The 19,736-nt window shown below is 46.9% G+C and overlaps 1 protein-coding gene across 1 annotated transcript in view; it reads right to left on the reverse strand.

The window, feature by feature from the left end:
- Window positions 1-2,641: 2,641 nt before the first annotated feature.
- The window catches only part of Tulp3 (TUB like protein 3), a 35,320-nt gene continuing 18,225 nt past the window's right edge, over window positions 2,642-19,736 (reverse strand). The window contains exons 2-11 of the mRNA XM_021165044.2: window positions 19,533-19,584; window positions 16,237-16,396; window positions 15,607-15,783; window positions 9,634-9,755; window positions 9,209-9,415; window positions 8,381-8,493; window positions 7,503-7,617; window positions 6,613-6,711; window positions 5,454-5,625; window positions 2,642-4,646 (exon numbers count right to left, since the gene is read on the reverse strand). Of these exons, the coding sequence (XP_021020703.1) occupies window positions 4,513-4,646; window positions 5,454-5,625; window positions 6,613-6,711; window positions 7,503-7,617; window positions 8,381-8,493; window positions 9,209-9,415; window positions 9,634-9,755; window positions 15,607-15,783; window positions 16,237-16,396; window positions 19,533-19,584 (1,351 nt within the window). The 3' untranslated portion in view covers window positions 2,642-4,512. The remainder of the gene's footprint in view (window positions 4,647-5,453; window positions 5,626-6,612; window positions 6,712-7,502; window positions 7,618-8,380; window positions 8,494-9,208; window positions 9,416-9,633; window positions 9,756-15,606; window positions 15,784-16,236; window positions 16,397-19,532; window positions 19,585-19,736) is intronic.

Here is a 19,736-nt window from a genome sequence, read left to right on the forward strand (position 1 = left end):
AGGGTGGCGCCACACACATCTTACTCTCTGAAGTTTTATTAGTTTGGCTGTGTAGACCAGATCTGCATTAAAGGTTTCTGGCCTCGGTTAGGAGTGCTGGCATTACAAGTATGTGGTGGTACCTTGTTGCTCTTCAATACTGAGGAATAAAAAAAAAACTAACAGCAAAACAGAAAAGGGCCATTCTTTCTGAAGGAGCCAGTCTGGGGACAAGGAGTCCCAGTGTTCCCTCTGTGAACCAAGATGTCTCTGCACCCTTAGAAAATTACATAGCAAGTGTCAACCTAATCTATGACATAATTAGTAGAATAGACACTTATTTTTGGGCACAGGGACCAGAGGGTGGCTCAGTTGATAAAAGCATTTACCTATGCAAGCATGAAAATGCCTGTTTTCTTTGTTTGGTTTTGGGTTTTTTTCTGTAGACCAGAATGGCCTCAAACTCAGAAATCCACCTGCCTCTGCCTCTGCCTCCCAAGTGCTGGGATTAAAGGCATGCGCCACCACGGCCCGGCTTCTTTGTTTTCAAGTCAGAGTCTCTGTACATAGCTCAGGCTGTTCTATAACTCATTATTATACAGATCAGGCTGGCCTCAAACTCACGAAGACCTGTCCAGTCTGGTTTGAAGTTTGCAATCCCAGCTCTGGGAGAAAGACAGGCTAATCCCTGGTGATAACAGCCAGCCAGTTTAGTCCTTGGTGTAACTGACCACCCAGCCTAGCCTAACCTCAGGACAGAGACGTTTTCTCAGAAAATGAGATCACCTAAGGGTGACCCTTGAGGTTAACCTCGGGTCTCCACATGCATGTGTACCTTCACACACCTGCACATGTGCACACAACACAGCCACCTACAAAACGGATTACTTGTCAGGTATATCCTCAACTACATAGGTACAGGCTAGCCTAGGGCAACATGAAACTTTTATCTTTAAAAAAAAATCAGAGGCTGAGCACAGTGGGGCACACCTCTGATCCCAGCACTCAAGAGGCAGTGTCGCAGGATCTCTGAGTTCAGGACCAGCCTAGTCTATACAGTGAGTTTCAAGCCAGCTAGGACTAGTTGTATGCCATATAAATACAGACCTTGTCTTTAAAAAGGAAGAAAAATTCATACAGCGCCTCACTACGTAGCCCAAGCTGGTCTCAAATTCGAGAGCCTCCTCACTCAGCAGCCCAAGCCTGGAACGGCAGGGACATCACCATGCTCAGTGATTTGCTTTAAAATGGGGCTAAGAGTGTGACTGAGCATGTGCGAGGCCCTAGGCTCCATCCCCAGCACCAGAAGAGGAAAATCTCTATCACTAAATGTTTGGTAAACGTTACAAAAGGATTTGGACCTCAGCACTTGAGGCAGAGGCTGGACAGATGGCTCAGTGGTTATGAGCACTTGCTCTTCTTCCAGGGGACCAGGGTTCAATTCTTGGTGCTCACACAATAGCTCATAACCACCTGGAACTCCAGTTAAAGCAGATTCAATGCCCTGTTACTGTCTCTGTGGGCACCAGACACACATGTGCACAACATGTGCAGGAAAAAAAAAAACAACCCATACAGAAAAAATTACTGAGACCTGCCCTGCCCCTTTCCCCCCCCCCCAAAACAAATAAACAAGACAACAACCCAAAGATCATAATACAATTTTAGTCACATAAAATTATGCAAAAGAAAAAAAATCAGGCTATTAGGAACTAAATTCTCAGCTGGGGCTTTTGATTTTTTTGTCTTTATTGTTAACAGGAGTGTCTTAGTCAGGGTTTCTATTCCTGCACAAACATCATGACCAAGAAGCAAGTTGGGGAGGAAAGGGTTTATTCAGCTTACACTTCCACACTGCTGTTCATCACCAAAGGACTGGAACTCAAGCAGGTCAGGAAGCAGGAGCTGATGCAGAGGCCATGGAGGGATGTTCTTTACTGGCTTGCTTCCCCTGGCTTGCTCAGCCTGCTCTCTTATAGAACCCAAGACTACCAACCCAGAGATGGTCCCACAAGGGGCCTTTCCCCCTTGGTCACTAATTGAGAAAATACCCCACAGCTGGATCTCATGGAGGCACTTTCCCAAATGAAGCTCCTTTCTCTGTGAGAAACTTCAGCTTGTGTCAAGTTGACACACAAAACCAGCCAGAACAAGGAGTAAAAGCTCAGAAAGGTCTGTGAGTGCAGACTTTCTCTCCACGTGTCAATATCAGGTGACACAGTCCATTAAATGTGGACAGAGCTCTTAGTCTCAGTGCTAGAGGCTGAGGTAGGAGGGGTGTGAGTTCAAAGGCAGCCTGGGCTACTTTCCAGTATAGCCTTGAATAGCCACAAGATCCTCACACACACACAGAGAGACAGAGACAGGAGGTCTGTTTTACTGTTAGATCCAGGAGGCTGACCAGTGTAGGCGTCTAAGATGATTCGGCCTGGCCATCCTGGGCCCCTAGCACGGTCTGCTGAGTTCCACAACCCATGCAGAGCTCCAAGATCGTGAGTATGACGCTTCTACGCTGTCTCCTAAACTGGGTTCTTAGTCTGTGGTGCCTCCACCTCCACCCCAAGGACCCAATTCTGCTGCTACTTGGCTCAAAGAGCTAAAAGAACATTCCTAAAGAACACAACAGGAGAAACTCAAGGGATGGTATTCTGGGAAAGCAACATCTTTATATAAATTATCTTTATTTATATGGCATACAAAAGGTATAAATAGAATTCATGTAAAACCTGCACACTCAAGCAGAGTCCGTGAAATGGGAGTATACAGCTCTCTAGGCTGGGCAGAAAGCCATAGCCCCACCCCCTTCAAGTGGAGACAGAGAGCAGCTTTCACTCAACAAAGGTGGCTCGTCTGGGAAAGCAGAGGTGTGTCAGGTTTCAGAGCACATTTATGAACAAGGCACTTGATGGGACGCCTGCCTGAGGCAGAGACAGTGACATCTGAAGGGACAGGCAAGACACTGGTCTTAGCACAGGTCTCACCTCCCAGATCTCACGCTGTCGTTGTCACTCACACAGCTGTGTGATGCTGAGCACGGAGCAACAGGATGCAGGGATGAAGGGACCTCCTCCATACAGGCAAAACCACGGAGTAGTCGCCAGTTTGAGTGGGGGACCACTGAATGTAGACCCAAAGTTTTGAATTCTCAAGTTCAGGTACACCGTAGGCTGGGGACCTTGAGGAATTTGTCATGATTCGCTGGGAGATGTTTGAGATGTTCAAGATCTCAAAGCCTCAGCATGCAGGGCAGTATCTGCACTGGTGTGGGCCAGGCTTTGAGGCTGGAGGACAAAGCTGACAGGCAAATCCTGTGAGTGTCGGTGAGGCGACCTCCTCACCAAGACTCTTGTTGCCTCTAAGGAGACACTAGATTAAGATTCCAGAGAGCAAAGATTCCAGAGATCTGGCCACAGTCATGCTTCTGAGATGGCTGCCCACCAACCTGCTCTGAGAACAAGCAAGAGGCAGGCTGGGACAGCAGAGCCTTTCAGACCCACGAACAAACTAGTGTCACATGTCCCAAGATGATATATGACACTCTGCAGCCATAATCTCTGTGAGGCAAAAGCTATCAAGAGTGGATTCGGCAAGAATTCCTCTTAAGAGTCTGTCTGTGGCCAGGCACAGTAGTGTAAGCCTTTAATTCCAGCACTTGGGGGATCTCTGAGGCCAGCCTGGTCTACAGAATAAGTTCCAGGATAGCCAGGGCTACACAGAGATCCATGGGGAAAAAATAAAAATAAAAATAAAATGTCAGTCTGCTGCTACTGAAAAGTAAACCAGCCCCAGCCTCCTCACTTCTAGCCTGGAAGATGCTCCAGCCTTGGAGGACAGGGACACAGCCAAGGCAGGCCTGCGAACCAGAGTCACAGGCCAAACTAGGCCAATGCCCACTTTGTAAATAAAGTTTTATTGGGATACAGCTACACTCTTTGTGCACCAACTAGTTATGGCTGTTTTTGTGCTAAAGGAGCTGACTGGGGTCAGTGCAAGAGACACTATCAGACCACTGGCTAAGGAAGGCTGCAGGCTCCTGGGCTAAAGGCATCCAAGGGAAAAGCCCCCTTTTGAAAGGGTCTTCAAAACAGGAGGCCCAAGTATTGAATCATTAGAACCTGATTCTGTTGGAAGTGCCTGAGCACACGAAAGCTACACTCACCACATGGAGTCTGTTGTGCGATCAGGAGACACCAGTGTGCCTGGGTGTCTGCTTCCCTGTGCTTTAAGTCATCTCTCACCCATGAAAAGTTGTAATCTATGACCAGGTCTCTGAAGTTCAGAGAAGGCATGAACGAGTACGTGGAAGCATGCATCCATGTGTGAATGTGTATGCATGTATAAACAAACACACACATGCACATTCACACACACACACACACACACACACACACACTCGATCATTCACCAGAGGGGCAGAATGTTCCTCTTCTTGTGCTAGGGCAGGGGCAGGGGCAGGGGCAGGGGCAGGGGCAGAGGCAGCAGCTTTCTGCTCCTGAAGGCTCTGTGGTGAAGAAATCCCCTACTTGCTGCTTCTCATTCACATGCCAGCTTGCTGTCAAAGCTGGACAGCCCGATGGCGAAGGCTTGAAGTGCGCACAGTGGGTAGTTATAGTCCAGTGTGAACACGTCATCAGCCACGCGTCCGAACTGCATGACGATGTAGTCAGCTGGAAACAGAAAGAGATGAATGAACTCCTTAGAGCCAGTTCTCAACCTGTGGGTCGAGACTCCTTTCATGGGGCCCACGTGTCAGATATCCACGTTACGATTCGTAACAGCAGCAAAATTACAGTTGTGAAGCAGCAGTGAAAATAACCGTATGGTTGGGGGGGTCACACGATGTGAGGAACCGATTAAAGGATCGCAGCATTAGGGAAGCTGAGAACCACACTGTATTGGTGGTCAATGTGGTTGTACTGGGAGGTGGGGGTGGGTAACCAAGCGTTCTCTTTACAATAGGCAAATGGGGGGGGGCGATGGGGGAAATGGCTCAGTGGTATAGCACCTGCCTGGGATGTGGGAAGTACTAGCCCTAGCCTCACACACAAAATCAGAGAGAGAGAGAGAGAGACAGAGAGACAGAGAGAGAGACAGAGAGAGAGACAGAGAGAGCTCGCAGGAGGATCACAGCTCTTATCTCAAAAAGGTAAACCCATTCAATTTTCTGTCTGTTCTTCTCCCTCAGACTGGGAAATTACTCCTGACTAGCATTGAGGGCAGCAAGAAAGCCTAGAAAAGCCGGTGGGACCAGAGGATGGATGGGCTGAAGTCACTTGACGGCTTTCACGAGGTTACTGGCACCTGGGTCCTAATGGCCTCACCCAACAGTCCTTTGATATGCCACGGAAAGACTCCTCTCACCCTGAGGAGCTATCTTTCCAAGAGATCATTTTCCAGTCCGGCTTCCGGGCCACCCCGGAGGTGGTCACTTCTGTGCCTGCCCCAGTCCCACCCAGCCCTCCCCTCGCACTCACGGTCATTCCCGTGGACGATCTGGAAGTTCTTCACGGATGCCTGGGTGACTCTGCCGTGGAAGTTCAGCACGTAGGACTGGGTGTCGTCATTCCACACCGGGGCCTTGTTGTGCAGCTCGATCAGGTTCTCCATGGATTTGTTTTGCCATTTTGAAAGCAAGCTCTCGTGTTCCTGTGTGGAGGGAGAATGACTTCTCTGTCATTTACTCACAATCCCGCCTCTCCACTTCAGAAAGGTTGAAATCAGAGGACCAGAGGCCAGCATCAGGACAGGACAGGCCAGGAGTCTTTTTTTTTTTTTTTTTAAATTCAATTTTTTCTTTTTTATTCACTTTACATCCCACAAACTGCTCCCCTTCTGGTCACCCGTGGAATTCCTTTTTAACATTTTTTTTTTAATTACTGATTTTTGTTTTAATTTGAAGTTACAGGTAATTGTGAGCCACTGTGTGTGTCCTAGGAATTGCATCTGGGTCCTTTGGGAGAGGAACCAGTGCTCTTAACCACTGAGCCATCTCTCCAGACCCAGCCTTGAGATTCAAATGTTCTAGCATTTCTTTTTTTGGGGGGTGGGGGGGAGGGCTTCAAGACAGGGTTGTCCTGGAACTCACTCTGTAGACCAGGCTGGCCTCGAACTCAGAAATCCGCCTGTCTCTGCCTCCCAAGTGCTGGGATTAAAGCCACTGCCCGGCTGTTCTAGCATTTCTTTTTCTTTTTCTTTTTTTTTTTTTTAAAGATTTATTTATTGTTATTATATCTAAGTACACTGTAGCTATCTTCAGATGCACCAGAAGAGGGCATCAGATCTCATTACAGATGGTTGTGAGCCACCATGTAGTTGCTGGGATTTGAACTCAGGACCTTCAGAAGAGCAGTCCGTGCTCTTAACCACTGAGCCATCTCTCCAGCCCCTCTAGCATTTCTAAAATCAAAGTCTCTGGAACATCCTGCTCTGGTGATTGGGAGCAGTGGCTTTCCTGAGGAAGATGACCATTCCAGCCTGGGCTTTCAGAAAAAGCAGTTCTCAAAATTGGTCTCTGCTGTACTCTGTTACTGCGTAAGAGGTGTATTGCTGTGGTTTAGAGACCTCTGCTGGTGGAGTATAATTTCCCTCCTGTCTCTGCGACCTGGGCTCACTGGGAAGGTGTTTTTTACTTACGTTTCGTGGCCTGAAAGGGATGCGCTCGTGGTTCATGTTCATCCCCGGGATGATCACGGACATTTTCCTGGGACCTTTGAAACCGAGGACATTTGTTTCCTGAAAGACAGTAAAGCAGGGCAGAATTTGGAAATGGAAGGGAAAGAAAAACTGTGTTCAACTTCCACGGGCAACGTCCTCTGGCACAGATATCGCAGCCTGCCCCAAGAGCGCCAAGACCAGTTCTGTTTCCTTGCCGGAGCTAAACAGAGACCGAGAACTGGACAAGGAAGTCAGGCGTGGTGGCACACGCCTGCGCACCCATGTCTTAGTACTTGGGAGGCTGACGTGAGAAGATGGCTTAAGGCCAGGAGGTTGGGGCTAGCCTAGGCAAAGTAGTGAGCCCTTGTCACAAGAGGAAGGAAAAAAAGGAGAGAAAAGAAAGCCAGCCGTGGTGGTACACACCTTTAATCCCAGAACTCAGCAGGTTGAAGCAGGAAGGTTGAGAGTTTGAGGCCAGCCTGGAATATGCAGAAGGCTAGGGCAGACAAGGAGACCCTGCCTAGAAAGAAAACAACAAAACAAAAACAACAACAAAAAAAGAAAAAAAAAAGGAAGAAAGAGGAAAGAGCGGAGGGAAGGAGGGAAAGATTAAGTGCAAAGAGCTGGTTTTAATCTTAACTTATGTCTTACTGTAGCCTCTGACCAAAGCGTAAATTTAAGCATCAGTAAAGGAAGGCTAATGCAGAGTTGATCGTAACTGAACGTGGTCATCTAAATGATGTCAGCCCCTAGAAGGGGGTCAAGGAAACATGGAAGGAGGATGGAGAAGAGCCGGCTTGGGGGTCTGGCAGGCATGCAGGAGGGAGGGCACAGCGGGGAGCACTAGGGGAGGCAAGGGGAGCACTTACATAACAGATAGCAGCCAGCTCCTGGCGGGTGTGGGCCTTCTCCACCAGACCCTGGGCCTTGACTGGGTTGACACCATGGTCATACACTGTGAACTTGGTCCCCATGAGATTGGATCTAGTATTGGGAGAGAAAGCTGCCATGATGACCTGCAGTCTTCCTCTCGAGGACAGAAGTAGAGGGAGACCTGTCTGTCTGCTCGCCAGAGGACAGCACAGACACCATTTGATATTTTCTTTTTAAACGTTTTTATTTTAAAGAATTTAATAGATAAATAAGTTATTAACAATTTATTAACAACTAAGGATTTAATAAAATAAATGACATTATTTTAGTTGAGACAAGCTCTCTATGTGGCCCTAGCAGATCTACTTGCTTCTTTCTATCTTCCAAGCTCCGGGGTCAAAGGTGTGCGCCATTATGCCTCAAGATTTTTAACTTTTTGCCTTTTGGGTTTTTCGAGACAGGGTTTCTCTGTGTAGCCCCAGCTGTCCTGGAACCTGCTCTGTAGGCCAGGCTGGCCTCGAATGGAGGTCCACCTGTTTCTGTGTCCAGAGTGCCGGGATTAAAGGCGTGCACTAACACCACCCTGGTTAACTTTTTGCTTTTTAAGATTAACACAGCTATGTATTTGAATCATAAAAAAAAAATGAAGTATAGCAAAAGCTAGGGATGTAGTTCAATGGTAGAGCAACTATGTACCAAGTGTAAGTAAGGCCTCAAGTCTAATCCCTAGTAACAGAGAAGGGTAGAAGCTGACCAGACTGCAGGGTGGGGGTGGGGCAGAAGGGGGGATGGGGCGGGGGAAGGATACAACAGTCATTACTCTGAAATCACGGAACTACAGGAGGAATAGGCCAGGGATCTGAGGCTCCGTCACCTGAGTTTGCCAATGTAACTTTCCCCTTCACGAGACAAATCTGTAGGGTCTGTGGAGACCAGGTAGTTGGACGTTTTGCTCTTTTTCCGCTTCCTACCGGCTAGAAGAAATATCTGAGGAAAGAAAAATGTCAGTAGAACACCTGTCCAGTGAGTCCACAGTCTTTATCAGTATCATATCATATGCAAAGAAATCGATCTGGGCCCAGCAGGTGACCCCAGGATTCAGGAGGCAGAGGCAGGAAGATCTCAGTGAATTTGGGATTCTACAGAGTGAGTTCCAGAACAACCAGGCCTACATAAAGAGATCCTGCCTCAAAAAACAAGAACAAAACAACAACAAAAACCCCAACCAAACAAAAACCAACCAACAAACCAAACAACCAAACAAAAAACAAAACCCATAAAAATAAGTAAATATATAAATGAAAGCCAGCATTTGGTGGGTCAGCTCAGTGGTGGTCAGCTCGGTGATGGGACAGCTCTGTAGTGGGACAGCTCTGTGGTTGTCAGTTTGGTGGTGGGTCATCTACCGCAGTGCAGAGGCTGAGCTCCACCCTAACACAGGGAAACACTTCTCCACATGAAGGTGGGTAGGTGTGAGAAACTAAAAGGCCTGCCCATGACTTGGATGGCACTAGGACCCACTGTCATGTGCTGTGTGGTCTAACTAGAGGGACCTCCTGGACATAATCGGTTCCTACAACAACTTTGTCTTCTTGGGAGCGGCTCAGGCTTAGGAGGTGGCTTGATGGAGGGGTCCCAGCTTAGCACGTGTGACCTTTTTACCCCTAGCATTAGAAGAGAGAGGCCTGGGACAGACCCATACCTTGCGGTTCTCCTCCCTTTCCAGGTGCATGTAGTAGGTGGGGAAGAGGCCACGGTCCATGCCTTTCTTATCCCTGGTTACTTTACACTTCACCGTGACACCCCGAGGGGCAGGGCTATACGCAAAGTCCTCTAAGTTCTCCACTTCTCCGAGCTGGGCGAGCTGGGCATCACCCTGCTGGGCTGCCACACCGGAAGCTCCTGTCTCCTGGAAGTAGAGTTCAAAGTGAGCAACCAGAACTGGGCACAAACGTCACCTCCTGCAACAGACACTTGGTGGACCAAACCCTCTGCCTCTTCCCGACTCTGTCTTCACTCCTCTGGCAAAGGGAGACCTGATGGGTCAAACAGGGGCCCAGGAGCCCTGAGGTAAACACTTGTCAGGTGTTTGGGGACAGTCCCACTAGCTGCTCCAGCACAACATACCGAGGCTGCTTTCTGGCTGGCTGCAGCACTCTCCTCTGAGCGAGCCGATGGGGAGCTGAGGTTTCCTCCCTCATCTTCCTCCTTGTCAGGCTCCTCGTCATAGTTCACACTACTCAAGATGCCTGGCAAAAAAGGAAACACTCTCAGTAGCTGCTAACTGTGGCTTGGAAAGATGCTATTAGGAATCAAGAGTATGGAGGGACCCCAGGTAAGACCCTGCCCAATGCCCACAGACTCCCATTAAAGCACCCCAAACTGCTGTGAACTGCACCCTACCACCTGGGCTCCACATTCTGACCCATGACTTCAGAAGGAGACCTCTGCTGTCCCAGAGTTCACGCAGGTTCCAGGGACTGCAGAGACAACTTTGGCACCCAAAACACCAGAATTCAAACGAGCCACAAAAATCCCCAGCAAAGCTGGGCAGTGGTGGCGCATGCCTTTAATCCCAGCACTTGGGAGGCAGAGGCAGGTGGATTTCTGAGTTCGAGGCCAGCCTGGTCTACAGAGTGAGTTCTGGGACAGCCAGGGCTATACAGAGAAACCCTGTCTTGAAAAAGAAAAAAGAAAGAAAGGAAGAAAGGAAGGAAGGAAGGAAGGAAGGAAGGAAGGAAGGAAGGAAGGAAGGAAGGAAGGAAGAAAGAAAGAAAGGAAGGAAGGAAGGAAGGAAGGAAGAAAAAGAGAAAGAAAAGGAAAAAAAAAAGAAAATCCCCAGCAGAGACAACCAACTGGACTTGAAGTCTTGGTCATCAGAAGTACAGGCCACTCAGGCCAGAAGACCAGACAGGAAACAGAAACCAAGGGGAAAAAAACATTTAAAAAAAACCCCAAAAAACAAACAAACAAAAAAAAAACCAAACCTCTAACAAAGATAAACTGAGAAATTAGCACCTAAACGTACAATAACCACAAACCCAGACAACTAGAAGCAAGTGTCAGAACACCATCAGAAAAACCAGGGTACCACCTATGACAGCTATCCTATTACAGCAAACCCTGGATATCCCAAGCAAACCCTAGATATCCCAACACAGTGGAAACATAAGGAAGTGACTTGAATTCCAATCTTACAAAGATGCTACAGGCCATTAAAGAGGAAGTAACTAAATCCCTTTAAAAAATACAGGAAAATGCAATCAAACAGGTAAAGAAAATGAGTAAAACTGTTCATAACCTGGAAATGGAAATAGAACCAATAAAGCACACATATAAACACACACACATACATACACACACACACACACACTGAGACAACCCTGGAGATAGAAAACCTAGGTAAGAAAACAGGAATTACAGACACAAGCATCACCAGTGGAATACAAGAGATAGAAAAGAAAATCTAAGGTGTAGAAGATATGTGACACAAGAAATTAATACATCAATCAATGAGAATGTTAAATCTAAAAAGTTCCTAACACAAAACATCCAGGAACCCTGGGATACCATGAAAAGACCAAATCTAAGAATTATAGGAAGAGAAGTAGGAGAAAAGTCCCAGCTCCAAGGCCCAGAAAATAGTCTCAACAAAATCATAGAAAAAAAGTTTCCTAACCTAAAGAAAGAGATGCCTATAAACATACAAAAAGCTAACAGAACACCAAATAGACTGGATAAGAAAAGAAAATCACCATGCTACATAATAACCAAAACACTAAATGTACAGAACAAATATTAAAAGCTGCAAGGAGAAAAGGCCAAATAACATAAATGCAGACCTATTAGAACTGCACGCAACTTTTCAACAGAGACTCTGAAAGTCAGAAGAGCCTGGGCAGATGTCTTGCTGACTAAAAGAGACCACAGATGTCAGCCTAGACTACTATAACCAGCAAATCTTACAATCACCATAGATGGAGAAAACAAGATATTGCATGACAAAACCAAATTTAAACAATGCCTATCCATAAATCAGCCCTATAGAACATACTAGAAGGAAAGCCCCAACCCAAGGAGGTTAACTATATCCAAGAAAATACAGGAAATAATTTCACATCAGCAAAAACAAGTGAAGGGAAGCACACAACATACATGTACACTCCCACCCCCATCAAAATAACAGGAATTAACAATCACTAGTTCTTACTACCTCTCAATATCAATGGACTCAAATCCCCCAATAAAAAGACACAGGCTTACAGAATGGACTCAAAAACAGGATCCATCATTCTGCATACAAGAAACACAACTCAACATCAAAGATAGACACTACCTCAGAGTAAAGAACTAGAAAAAGATTTTCCAAGCAAATGGACTCAAGAAGCAAGCTGGTGTAGCCATTCTAATAATTAACAAAATAGACCCTAATTAATTAATCAAAAAGAGATGGGGAAAGACACTTCATATTCATCAAAGTAAAAAGTCCACCAAGATATTCAGAATTCAATTCTGAGTATCTATGCCCCATATGTAAGGGCACCCACACTGAGAAAAGAAATGTTACTAAAGCTTAAATCACACATGAAATCCCACACATTAATAGTGGGAGATCTCAACACCCCACTCTCACCAATAGAAAGGCCATCCAGACAGAAATGAAACAGAAATAATGAACCTAACAGACATTATGAATCAAAGAAAGATCTGACTCCCTAAAGTTGCTCTCTGACCTCCACAAGTGTGCTGAGGCATGTACACACACACACACACACACACACACACACACACACACACAAATAATAATAATAGTAGGGTTGGAGAGATGGCTCAGCGGGTAAGAGCCAATGACTGCTCTTCTAAAAGTCCTGAGTTCAAATCCCAGCAACCACATGGTGGTTCACAACCACCTGGAATGAAATCTGACGTCCTCTTCTGGTTGTCTGAAGACAGCTACAGTGTACCCATTTATAATAATAAATAAATCTTTAAATAATAATTAGTAGTAATAGTGGTAGTAGCAGCAGCAGCAGCAGCAATAAATCAGCAGCAGCAATAAATTACTAGCTGGAATCAGGTCTGGTAGTACATGCTTGTAGTCCCAGTACTCAGGAGGCAGAGGCTGAAGGACTATGAAGTCAAGGCTATCCTTGGCTACAAAACAAGCTTGAGGCCAGCCTGGGCTACATGAAAACTGTCTCACCACTACCTCCCATTATGTTTTAGGCAAACTCTAAAGTCCTGCTATGGCCTTCCACACTCTATGGAACCTGTGACTTCCTTTTCGATTTGTTTGAAACGGAGTCTCGCCATGTAGCTCTGGCCTGAATTCAGTCTGTAGACCAGGCTGGCCTCAAACACACTGAGATCTGCCTGCCTGTGTGTCCTGAGTGCTAGCAATAAAGGTGTGCCCACTATGCCCTACAGCTCCATGCCCAGAACCAGCTCTTCTAAGCCCTCCAGGCTCACCCTGCCCATTTTCCCTCTCTCCGACCCAATCACATCCGGCTCCACTGCCATTATCTCAGTGGGCCAGCTTCTGTGTTGTCAGGCCCTCACACTTCCTCTGGGACTCTGCAATACCACCCAGTCTGGGTTAGGAGCATCCAGGGACTCTCTGGCACTCCTAGCATAAAACAACCATTACTTTATTTTTGAGACAGGGCCTCATGTAGTCCAGGATAGCCTTAAACTCGCTTTATAAGTCTCCATCTTCCAAGTGGTGGGATTACAAGCATGTGTCACATAGTTCTGTCAGTGCCGGGGATCAAACGCAGGGCTTCACGCATGTTGGCAAGCACTCCAGAAACTGAGGTGTGCACCCCCCTAGATGACAAAACCTCTGTCAGAATAAACCCATTTCTTCTCCCTCCCCACCCCCCTTGGTTTCTCTGTGTAACCTGAGCCCTGGCTATCTTGGGCCTCACTTTGTAGACCAGGCTGGCCTTGAACTCAGAGATCCACCTGCCTCTGCCTCCTGAGTGCCAAGGTCATGCGCCACCACACATGGGCCCCATTTTCTTTCTTTCTTTCTTTCTTTCTTTCTTTCTTTCTTTCTTTCTTTCTTTCTTTCTTCTTTCTTTCTTTCCTTCTTTCTTTCTTTTTTCCCTTCCTTCCTTTCTTTCCCTTCCTTCCTTCTTTTCTTTCTCTCTCTCTCTCTCTTTTTTATTTATTTTATTTATATGAGTACACTGTCACTGTCTTCAGACACACCAGAAGAGAGCATGGGATCCCATTGCAGATGGTTGTGAGCCACCATGTGGTTGCTGGGAATTAAACTCAGGACCTCTGGAAGAGCATTTAATGCTCTAAACCGCTGAGCCATCTCTCCAGCCCCCCCCCTCTCTCTTTTAAGATTTATTTATTTTATATATGAGTACACTGTAGCTGTACAGATGGTTGTGAGCCACTATGTGGTTGCTGGGATTTGAACTCAGGGCCTTCGGAAGAGCAGTCAGTGCTCTTAACTGCTGAGCTATCTCACCAGTACCCCTCCCCCATTTTCTTTTTTAAACTATTTTTAAAAATTACATTTTAATTTGTTTATTCGGTGGGGGTTGTTTTTCTCCTTCTACCACGTGGGTCCTGGGAGGTCCCTCTGCCCACTGAGCCATTTCCTTGGCCCTCAGAACTGTTTTTCTTTAAAATTAAAATTCATTTACTTAGTTAAGAGGCGTGTGTATGGGGGAGAGTTTGTAGGAGCTGACCTCTTCCTTTCACATTATGGAACTCCAGATACTGAGCTCTGGTGCTCAGGCTCGGTCAGCAGTAGGTGTCTTTAACCACTAAGCTGGCTCACTGATGCTCAGAGCCTAGCACAGGAACCTGTTTCAGTATCCAGCTACCCTACCACGCTGCAGCAGACTCTCCCCGGTGGGAGCTGGCAATGCAAGCACCTCACATCCACTGATCCTCACCCAGCCTTCACTTTCTCACTTCAAGGGCGGGGATATAGCATGGTGATGAAGGTCTATGAACTAGGCATCAGGAGGCTGAGATGGGAGTGCCTTAAGCTGGAAGCCAGCCTGGGTTACCTAACAACACCCTGTCGAAAAGGAAAAGGAAACCAGGTTTTAAAGAAACAAAATTGCTGCCAGGCAGCGGTGGGACATGGCTTTAATCCCAGCACTGGGGGGGGAAGCAGAGGTTGGTGGATCTTCAGGTTCAAGTCCAGCATGGTCTACACAGTGAGTTCCAGGACAGCCTAGGGTACACAGAGAAACCCTGTCTCAAGGGGGGGGAAGGGCAAAAATAGGCAAAACCAGGCACCTGATGTCACTGTGAAATTGTTTTAAGGAGAAAAGAGATTTCAGGGGAACTCTAAAATGCATGTCCTTCTGTAACACCAGCAATTGACGAAACGGGCTCTTGTCACAGAATTAGAGTGTAGTGGACCAAGTGGTGAAGAGCAACTCTGCTAAAAAAAGAGGTGATGCGAGTGTCTATCCTTCAAGCCAAGCTATGACCATCTTGGGGTGTTTAGCTGCACCCTCTTGCAAAAGGACAATCCAAAGTGGGCATGCTGTTTATAATCCCTCCCATAGGGCAGGGGAGAGTCCCAAGACCCTCAGCTGAGTAGCTAGTCTCTGTCTACCACCTGTAGTAATTGCAAGCCTTGGGGAAGCTGGAGGGGAAGGCTCCATCTGTAACACCAAGGGAAGTCCTCACATCTGCTGGGTGAGGCTTTTCAGCTGAGGTTTGTTGGGGGAAGAGCTCCCATTTCTGAGTAGCCCCTCTCCCCATGCTCTGTAAATAAACATTATTTCCACAGAGTGACCTTTGGTGGAGCTGGCCCTCAGTTTGTCACTGGCACCTTAGAAGGTGCTCATGTTGTTTATGCCTCCTCCAGAAAACGATCTGAGTAACAGGTGGGAGTAGGCAGTGGATAATTGTCAGAAGGAAAAATCATATACAGTAACCACTAGGCTGTAGTCCACTACCTGCTTTCTCAGACAACAGCATAAACAACGACTGTTGCTGAGGATTCCCACTTCAATGTCGAAGATGCTGAAACCCCAAGCAAGCCTGGGCCACTTAGAACACAAGCCAGTGAGAGAAAGGAGGATGGACACCCAGTCTTAAGCTCTGCACCATCCTCACCGTGTTTTTGGAGAATCTCCTGAAGGTCTGGCTTGGAGGCTGTCTCCACGGGGCTTTCCCCATCTGCACTCCCTTCCGTGCCTTCTTCTGGGGCAGGGGAGCCCACGGAGAGAACCTGAGGCTTGCTTTCCAAATCCTGAGCCTCTGGCTTAAGGAAAGCAGCTGGACCGTCGATGCCTAGGAGCCCAGAGGAGGAGAAAGGGTGACAGTTAACCAGAACTGAGCTGGCCGGTTTCGGGGATGTGCTCCTATGGCTACCCAGGCCTGGGACCGATTCTATTAACGGACTTGGCTACTCAAGCTGTATTCAGAACCTAGGACTGAGACCAGGAGGTTGGGGGAGTGGCTCAGTGCCAGACAATGTTCATTCATTTGGAGAATTTTGAGATTTAGTCATTCCTTTCAGAAAGTACAATTCATTTTGCATCAAAATCAGTAGTTCTAGGGTGGACTTAAACTTGAAGGCATCTTCCACGTTTTTTTTTTTTTCCTCATAAAGACCCAGAATGTGATTATAAAGATTATGAAGGATGCTAATACTATCTCTGTGTAGCGTCTCAGCATCCCCCGCCTTATCTCGGGTCTGTGAAAACTGTACATAAGTCAGAGGTGGCACTGTCTAATACACACCGTGTAGGATGACGTCGCTGCGAGGCACCTGAGGGTCCACCAGAGGTGTGTGCTCCTCACTACCTCGTGGCTTTAACCTTCGCAGCCTGGCTTCTGGGTTTGGCTGTACCATGAGTGGCTCAAGGCGCTTCTTTCTCTGCTTCTTCTCCAGCAGTGCCCTCTAGAGAGACAATGTGGCATTACAATACACGGCCTACCCTCTTGGAATAGCTTAGACTATTTTTTTCTTTTCTGAGACGGAATGTTCCTATGGATTCCAGACTGACTTACAGCTAGTAATCCTGCCCAGACGCCCCAGATCCTGGGATTACAGGGATGCACCCCACCCCCAAGGCCAACCTCAGTTTTGCATTCTAGTTCCGTTACAAAAATTCAAAATCAAATGACCTTGACTGAAGTGGGAAGAAAGAAAAGGCACCTGGGACATTCTGAGCAGAGAACAAGAGTCTGTGGGTAAAAGCAAGATGAAGAGGCAGGGGGTGGGGCAGGGCATTTGCTTTGTGTTCTAGTTACTGCTGCAGTGCTAAACATCAGAACCAAAAATATCTTAGAGAGGAGAGACTTAGCTTCCACTTCCACTCAAGTCTGGACAGGAAACTGGGGGCAAGAGCTAGAGTAGAGGCCTTGGAGGATGGCGGCTTGCTTACTGGCTCGCTCCTTGTGGCTGGCTCAGTTTTCTCTTGTTTACCTCAGGCTAACCATCCCAGGCATAGCACCACCCATAGTGGGCTGCATCTTTTCATATTAATCATCAATCAAGGAAAATCCCACCCCCAGGCTTGCCTACTGTCCAATCTGAGGGAACAGTTTCTCAATGAGGTTCCCTCTCAAGTTGAGTCCAGCTTGTGTCAACAACTAACCTACACACCCTGTGTGTTCAAAGCCGTGGTTACCAATGAGTTTGGGGTCGCTCATTTAGTCTCAGCTACTTTGGAGGCTGAAAGCAGGAGGATATCTGCCTCTGTCCCCCAAGTGCTGGGTTAAAGGCGTGCGCCACCACACCCAGCGCAGGAGGATTTCTTGATCCCAGGAGTTCATGTCCAGACTGGGTAACAAGGTAAAGTTAAGTCCCTCCAAACCAAACCAAACCAGTAGCAAGATAAAGAAAGCAAGAAAGTCAGGCAAAAAAGCATGAAGGGTTAGGAGAGGAAGGTTCCAGTACAATGGAAAGGAAAGCGTTGTCACATGTACTATTTTTTTTCAAGTTATATTTATTCTGCTCATAAATGTTTTGCCTGAATGGATGTATGTACGTGCTCCAGTGCATGCCTGGTGCCCACAGAGTTCAGAAGAGGGAGTCAGATTTGGAACTGGAATTCCAGAAGTCAGGGCTGTACAGTGAGACCCTGGATAGTTTAAGTTAGAAACAGTTTAGGCCTGTTAAGTCATTAGGGAGATGGAAACTGGGCTGCATTTCACACCCACTGAGATGCTAGAAGCCAACACTAAGAGCTTGAAGATTAGACGCCTCCTCCTACACTTGGAAACATGAGATCAAATGCAGTAGCTCGAGTGGCTATAATCCTCGGGTGTCCATCTGGGGAGCCGGGAGGCAGGGACAGGGGAGTCTGCAGAAGCTCCAGCCGGCTAACCTCAATGGCTCGATGGCTTATGCCACCCACGGCTCTGTCTCAAGCCGGCTGGACAGGTGAGGACTGAGACCCACAGGTTGCCCTATGATTTTCTCACACAAGAACAAACACACATCCACATAAGCCTGGTATGAGATGTGACTGTGCCCCATAAATATGTACAGTTATTATGTGTCAATCAAAGATCAATGTGCCTCTTATAACCTGCCCTTGGTTCTTATTCAATAATTAGTCCAGTAAAGGAAACAAACGCAGCTAGGCAAGGTGGAACACGCCTGTAATCTCAGCACTGGGGAGGCTGGAGTCAGCCTGGGCTAGGGTGAGACCCTGTCTCAAAAATCCAACCTGTTCCCACGTCAAAAATAAATGTATAATAAATAAAAGTAGCTGGGCAGTGGTGGTGCACGCCTTTAATCCCAGCACTGGGGACACAGTGGCAGGCTGATCTCTGTAGTTCGAGGCCAGCCAGGAACTGCCATCCAATCCCCCGCTCCGAGAAACTGAGCTGTTTCCCTTGTTGCTTCTCTGCCATGCTGAGATGTAACTTAGGGGGCTGTGCTGGCTACTTCTATGTCAGTTTGATATAAGCCAGCGTCATCTGGGAAGAGGGAGTCTCAGCTGAGAAAATGCCTTTCTTTAAGATGGACCTTTAAGCAAGTCTGTAGTGCACTTCCTACAGGGACCCTCACCAAACACCAAACAGATGAAGCTGTCAAATCTTGCACTTTAGTGTCTAAAACTGTGAGCTAAGCAATGTTTAAATTATTAAATTAAAAAATGTTTCTGTTTTAAAACAATGCACCCAATCTCATGTATTTTGTTATAGCAACAAGAGATAGGCCAATGCAACTTTTACTTCCTTATTTATTATCATTATTATTTTTACTTCCTTATTTATTATCATTATTATTTTGGGTTATTGAGATATGCTGTTGGGGGTTGGACTGTGGCTATGTATACAAGTGCTAAATTCTAAAACCCAAAATCTGATTGCTATCCAGGCAAGAGCATCCATCCTCACATATACCAATTGGCTTTTGTTGTGTAAACCTTACTCCCCACTTTAAAGCTATTGGTTAATAAAGGGCTAGAGCCTGTGATTGGGCAGAACAGAGAGAAAGGCAGAACCTGAGAATTGAGTGAGGGGTTTGGAGAGAGACCACAGGAGTTGGGGAGGGGAGAAGCTGGAGAGAGGAGGAGGCTGCCATGAGACTGGCTAGATCATGAGCTTGTGGCCAGGAGAAATGCACCCGGAGGACAGGCTGATGGAGCAAAAGCAGCCCAGGCAAGACTCAAACAGCAGGGAACAAGGGACATAGAACCCACTCGATCTAGCTTGCAAATAAACATCAGAGGTTTTTTTGTGTCTTTTATATGGGCTAGCTAAAGTAAATAAGTCTTTTATCCTCTTTGCTCAGAGTGACTCCCAGGGAGCTGTCTCAGCCTCTCTGGGGCTGGGATTCCCAGTTAGTGCTACCATGCCCAGCTACAACATTCTTCTAAGCCTTATAGGAGCTAGGGGATCTTCGTTGATTATTAATAAAACCGTGTATTGCTACCGTCTTCAAGTGTTGGCCCAGCGACTCCTAAGTTCACACAGTATTAATGAGTAACCATGAGTGACCCTGCCCTTCTAGTCTTGCTGTGAGACCCTGACGGGACTTCAGCACCAGCCTGGGCAGTCCTCCAGGAGCCCCTGCTCACCTGATTGTCCAGCTTCAGCTGCCGAAGCCTCAGGGTCTCATCTTCAAAGGCACTGTTTCAAAAACAACAAGAAAGAAAGCACATAAAGACAAAATCATTCTGAAAGCCTATTATTTCATTTTTTTTTTCCATGTATACATTCCCATGGGCTAATTGCAACCAATCAATTCTCCCTTAGAGAAAATGTCCATTCCCAGATATTGC

This window comes from Mus caroli, chromosome 6 (genome assembly GCF_900094665.2).
Source record: "Mus caroli chromosome 6, CAROLI_EIJ_v1.1, whole genome shotgun sequence".
NCBI lineage: Eukaryota > Metazoa > Chordata > Mammalia > Rodentia > Muridae > Mus > Mus caroli.